The sequence below is a fragment of the Salmo salar genome, chromosome 13 (genome assembly GCF_965601325.2).
Source record: "Salmo salar chromosome 13, fSalSal1, whole genome shotgun sequence".
Taxonomy (NCBI): Eukaryota; Metazoa; Chordata; class Actinopteri; order Salmoniformes; family Salmonidae; genus Salmo; species Salmo salar.
Genome location: NC_138303.1, coordinates 46,893,385 through 46,898,901, shown reverse-complemented (window position 1 = coordinate 46,898,901; position 5,517 = coordinate 46,893,385). Strand labels below are relative to the sequence as shown.

General features: G+C 48.4%; 1 protein-coding gene across 1 annotated transcript; it reads left to right on the top strand.

Moving 5' to 3' along the window:
* Nucleotides 1–347: 347 nt before the first annotated feature.
* Nucleotides 348–5,517, top strand: LOC106566974 (keratin, type II cytoskeletal cochleal). Its single transcript, XM_014135683.3, has 8 exons — nucleotides 348–997; nucleotides 2,738–2,946; nucleotides 3,031–3,187; nucleotides 3,300–3,464; nucleotides 3,580–3,705; nucleotides 3,831–4,051; nucleotides 4,216–4,280; nucleotides 4,407–5,517. Exons 1-8 carry the CDS (start codon nucleotides 470–472, stop codon nucleotides 4,637–4,639), a joined length of 1,704 nt encoding a protein of 567 aa, XP_013991158.1. The 5' UTR covers nucleotides 348–469; the 3' UTR covers nucleotides 4,640–5,517.

Genomic DNA, 5,517 nt, shown 5'->3' with positions numbered 1-5,517 from the left:
CCTGTGCTAAAAATCCAGATTAAACTATGCGATGAACATTTAGTCTTCAGTACACATGAGAAAGTAATGACTCTGAGCAACCTTGTCCGCTCTCTCCCCGGCACTAACTGAATGGGTTTGTCAGTCTTGCTTTCCCCGCCTCTCCCCTGGGGTCCTTCTGCCATTCCTCTGTGTTTGCACCTGGGTGTGCCGGAGCCTGATCAGTTTACGGGGTCTGGCACAGATACCTGTCTGACGAGCTCGATCGCTCCAACCCTTCAGCCTCCAGATGCGACAGCTAGGAGGCAGGCCGATGCTGGGGAGGAGCCCTGTAGCAGATAGGTAGATATAAGCCAGCTGCCACCAGAGAGGAGTCACTCAGAGGGGCTTGACTTTCCTCTTAGTAAGCGTACCTGCTTCACCAATCCTCTCTGTCTCTCTCTCTCTCCTTTTCTTTTACTCCCCTCAGAGGATCAGAAAAGCTGCAACCATGAGTTACAGGAGCAGTGGCAGCATGAGTGGAGGCTTCAGCTCTGGCGGAGGCTTCAGCTCCGGTGGCGGTGGTGGCGGCACTGTGAGGAAGAGCTTCTCAAGCTTCTCCTCTTCAGCAGCCCCTATGGGCTCCAGCCGTATGAGCAGCTCATCCGTTAGACGCTCCGGAGGCGGTGGTGGGGGCGGCTTCGGCATGGGCGGTGGTGGAAGTGGAGGAGGCTCCAGCTTCAGCTATATGAGCAGCGGTGGAGGCATGGGCGGCGGCGGTGGAGGCTTTGGCATGGGTGGCGGCGGTGGAGGCTTTGGCCTGGGTGGCGGTGGTGGAGGCTTCGGTGGAGGTGCAGGCTTCGGCATGGGTGGTGGCGGCGGCGGAGGTGGCTTCGCCCCCATCACAGCTGTCACAGTCAACTCAAGCCTGCTTGCCCCCCTCAACCTGGAGATCGACCCCAACATCCAGACCGTCCGCACCAATGAAAAAGATCAGATCAAGGGCCTCAACAACCGCTTTGCCTCCTTCATCGACAAGGTCAGTACACCTTTATCCTCTTAAAGCCATTCAATCTAAGAGGATGTTAAACGTATCAAGTATGCCATGACTATGGGCCTGTCCAAGTAAATTAAAATATATTGCATTGCTCCTCATCTACCATATGCCAGCATAAACAGGGAGCAGATATCCTGCAAAGGAGATACTGCAAAGGGATACTGCAAAGTATCTGCAAAAGGACACTTTGCAATAGCAGTTTATGGCTGGGATGTTGTTTTATGGTACTGGCTGCAAATAGCACACTTGAATAGTTGCAAGGCTGTGTATCTTGTGTGCTACTGTAGGGCTCATGAAATATTTCACAGCCACTGATAATGCAGCCCCCGTAAAACCGGACCATTTGGAATCCAGTTAGAACTGGCTCTGAAAACAAATACACAGAATGATATAGTGACTGCATCCTCCACCTGAATGTATAAACAGGGGCATATCACCTTATCACAGGTGGTCAACGTCCTAATGTGCAGCCTGTTGCATCGGAACTGACAGCTGAGTAGTTTTCTTTGACCGTAATTGCCCAGGCTCTGTGAGTATAGGAGTGGGGGGTGAGTTTGGAAACCATAGCCCAATGAGGGAAGGGATCAGGTTATAGCCCCATTCCCATGGCAGCAGGAAGGAACACACTGGCTTTCAATAGAATGCTATGTCTCTGATGGTGCACCTGAGAGTTTATCCTCTCTCCCATCTCTCCCTCACAACCTGCAGAGACACAGACACACACCTGCACAAAGTTGAAGCTAATATGGCAAATAATATACTTTATCCATATGTCTGAAACAGCAAGGAGCTGTGTTAAATTAAAGGTTCTTCCTAAACACTTTCATCTTTCCGACTACAGCACTATAGACAATAGTGAAAATCAGACATTTTCTCAAGGGAGAGTTAGAAACACACCCTGTTAGTGAAACTGCACAGTCAGCTTTTCATAGGTTCTAACCAGACCTGCTTTTATTTTGGATGAGCGGACAGATTCAATTCAATTACCTCATTTGCCTTCTTCTGCAAAACAATTGTATTTACCTTGTGCAATGTAAAATACATCAATTAACCCTTAATTTTGCTGCTGTTACAGTCACAAATCATTAAATGCCTTCAGGCAGGTCATTTTCAAATTCTGCAGAATGCCTTATAATTACAGTGCACGGCAGCAGGTCAATTCATTCACTAAGAGGCGATTCCACCTCAGGCTAATGCAGGGAAACCCAGCCATATCTGCTGGGACTTGCTATTACTTAGAATTAGGGGGGCTAAGGCGTGGCAGGCCTTAGCCCCCCTAATCTCCCTCCCGCCCAGGTACCTCACATGGAAGGAATCTTCTGGGAGCGAGATATAAAGTGGATAGATCTCTCCATGTCTGCCCCAGCCCTTAGGGAATGACTCAGCTCAGTACAATAGGCTATGGAGGGCTGTGTGTGCAAGTCCCTCCTTTTTTTACAGAGGTGTGGGAGAATGCCAGCTCTGTCTGAGAAAGTCCCAATAAAAACTTCAAGCAGACCGTCTTCATTACCTCAGTCTAATCTTGAACCACTACATAAATACATAAGTAAACCTTGCCAGGGAGATGATGCCAAGGCAACATCACATGATACAACTGGATATTATATAATATGACATAACCCAATTTAAATTCTCAACGTAATGGAAGATGTGTGCCAACCTGTTTCTAGCAGTAAATATGACACCTGGTTGTAACTATTCTATTTCTCTCTCTACACACAGGTACGCTTCCTGGAACAGCAGAACAAGATGCTGGAGACTAAGTGGAGCCTCCTGCAGGACCAGACAACCACCCGCTCCAACATTGATGCCATGTTCGAGGCCTACATTGCCAACCTGCGCAGACAGCTCGACGGCCTGGGAGGAGAGAAGGTCAAGCTGGAAGGAGAGCTGACAAACATGCAGGGTCTGGTGGAGGACTTCAAGAACAAGTAAGTTTTACACAAGAAATTGTATGGATGTTCTAACTGTCCTACACGCTGTCCCATGTAACCATTGGTAATCTGTTTTTCCAGATATGAAGATGAAATCAACAAGCGTGCCGCAGTGGAGAACGAGTTTGTCCTCCTCAAGAAGGATGTTGATGGTGCCTACATGAACAAGGTTGAGCTAGAGGCCAAGGTCGACGCCCTTCAGGATGAGATCAACTTCCTCAGGGCCATCTATGAAGCGGTGAGGGCCATGTCAATCCACAGTAAGCTTCGTTTTCGAAGAGCTGTGATATAAATAAAAAATAATCGACATTATGGCTTTCCTGACGTCCTTCTCTCTCATCTTTCTCCAGGAGCTGAGTGAGCTGCAGGGCCAGATTAAGGACACCTCAGTGGTGGTGGAGATGGACAACAGCCGTAACCTGGACATGGACTCCATTGTGGCTGAAGTGCGCGCCCAGTATGAGGACATTGCCAACCGCAGCAGAGCCGAGGCCGAGTCATGGTACAAGCAGAAGGTATGAGGAGACTTAAGTATATTTGTATGGATTTCCTATAAATGAGAGGTGCAGTAAAATATAATACATAGGCTTTAGACTGACTAATGACTGTGCCAATCCTCTCATCCTTCAGTTTGAGGAGATGCAGTCCACGGCAGGACAACATGGGAACGATCTGCGCAACACCAAGTCAGAGATTGCCGAGCTGAACCGCATGATCAGCCGTCTCCAAAACGAGATTGAAAACGTCAAGGGACAGGTATGTACAGTATGCTGGCAAATGACGGTCAATTCAAAATAGCATCAGGTCTGGCACAACACTAACATTCAATTAAGTGAAAACATCAGTCTTACTTCTGATCTTGTCTTTTCTTTACCTGGTAGCGTTCTACCCTTGAAGGCCAGATCGCCGAGGCTGAGGAGCGCGGGGAGATGGCAGTGAAGGACGCCAAGCTCCGCATCAGAGACCTGGAGGATGCCTTACAGAGAGCCAAGCAGGACATGGCCCGGCAAGTGCGTGAATACCAGGAGCTGATGAACGTCAAGCTGGCCCTGGACATTGAGATCGCCACCTACAGGAAACTGCTGGAAGGAGAGGAGGACAGGTAAGCACAGGATCAAATAAAGACATGGTGAAACAAAACGAGACAAATGCATGGCTAGGAAATGTAAAGGCACAAGAAATGGAAAATCTTCTAGATGCGGTCAGCTCTTTCACTATAGTAGATGCTTAGAGATTATGTCAACTAATCTATGAATCTTTACAAAGAATTACCTCTGGAGGTGGAACTGCAACCATCCACATAACCTCCGGCAGCAGCGGTGGTGGTGGCGGTAAGAACTTAATACATATGCGTTTAAATTCAGTTGGACAAGAAAAATAAAATAATACTTGTAGGTCTGATTATCACCATCATCAGTCCAAGTATTGACTTTGCCCCTTCCATCTTTCTCTCCCAGGTGGAGGTGGAGGATTCGGCATGGGCGGAGGCGGCGGAGGTGGCTTTGGATATGGCGGCGGCAGTGGCATGTCCATGAAAAGCGGTGGTGGCTTTGGCATGAGCGGCGGTGGTGGCGGCAGTGGCTTTGGCATGAGTGGCGGCGGTGGCGGCGGTGGCTTTGGCATGAGCGGTGGTGGTGGCGGCGTGTCCATGTCCCACTCCTCCATGACCTCCACATCCAGACGCTTCTAAACACAGGAGTCTGTATGTCTGTCCCCACCTCCCCCTCTCCTCTCCCTCCACAACCCAAACAAGCTACAAACTCCTCCTGTCACATGCAGGCACAGAGCGTCCACTGATCTACACTTATAACCCAGGATGGGCTGTTATATCTGACCCCCTCCTTAGCTGCATATGCCCCATAGCTACTGGCTGGTAGGAAATAGTGGATGATATCAGAGGATGCACTGAATGCTGACAGATCTTTTTTATCCCAATGTTTCCAGTGTTTTATTCCTGCTAACTCTTGAGCATCCTGTCCCTCACAGATTCAGAACATAGCCCTTAAAGATAGAGGCAGTGATAGTAAGAACCGGAAGCAGAGAATTAAGTCTACTCCCTCTTCAGTCAGCCTGGCTGTTTTTAACTTGCTGGATGGTGCCTGTCATGGTCACACAACATTGGTTGGCGGTGCTGTGACAGTGCATCTTCATAAGGCAACACTAGCTCCTCATCGCACACAACATAGTGGCAGTTTCCAAATGAGCCGGCAGGCAGGTGCCATGTTGTTCACTAAATGTTGAGAAAACTGACAGTACAACATGCCCCTACCCCCTGTGCTCCATTGCCCCCATATTGCTGTGCATTGTGGTGAATGCCAGGTCAACTTAAGCAGCTATACTAAAGTGGCACCCCCTTTCTCTGGGGTAAACAATCTAGCATTAACTCTTAATTCTCCCTTTCCTAGGGACAATGGGTTCTCCACTGAGGTTTGCAAACAGTGTTCGGTTCGGTTCTGTTTTTCTTTTCATTCTGATCAATAAGGGATGACTGGTACACCCAGATTTATTGAATGTAATTGATCATGTGTTATCAACAAAACATCCTGAATAAATCTGAGTTTTATAAAA

Excerpts from the sequence above, each read along its gene's own strand:
- LOC106566974 (XM_014135683.3), top strand. The coding sequence starts at position 470 with ATGAGTTACAGGAGCAGTGGCAGCATGAGTGGAGGCTTCAGCTCTGGC. Across the intron at positions 3,706-3,830 it reads TTGAAAACGTCAAGGGACAG|CGTTCTACCCTTGAAGGCCA; the intron begins GTATGTACAGTA and ends TTTACCTGGTAG. Across the intron at positions 4,052-4,215 it reads CTGGAAGGAGAGGAGGACAG|AATTACCTCTGGAGGTGGAA; the intron begins GTAAGCACAGGA and ends ATCTTTACAAAG.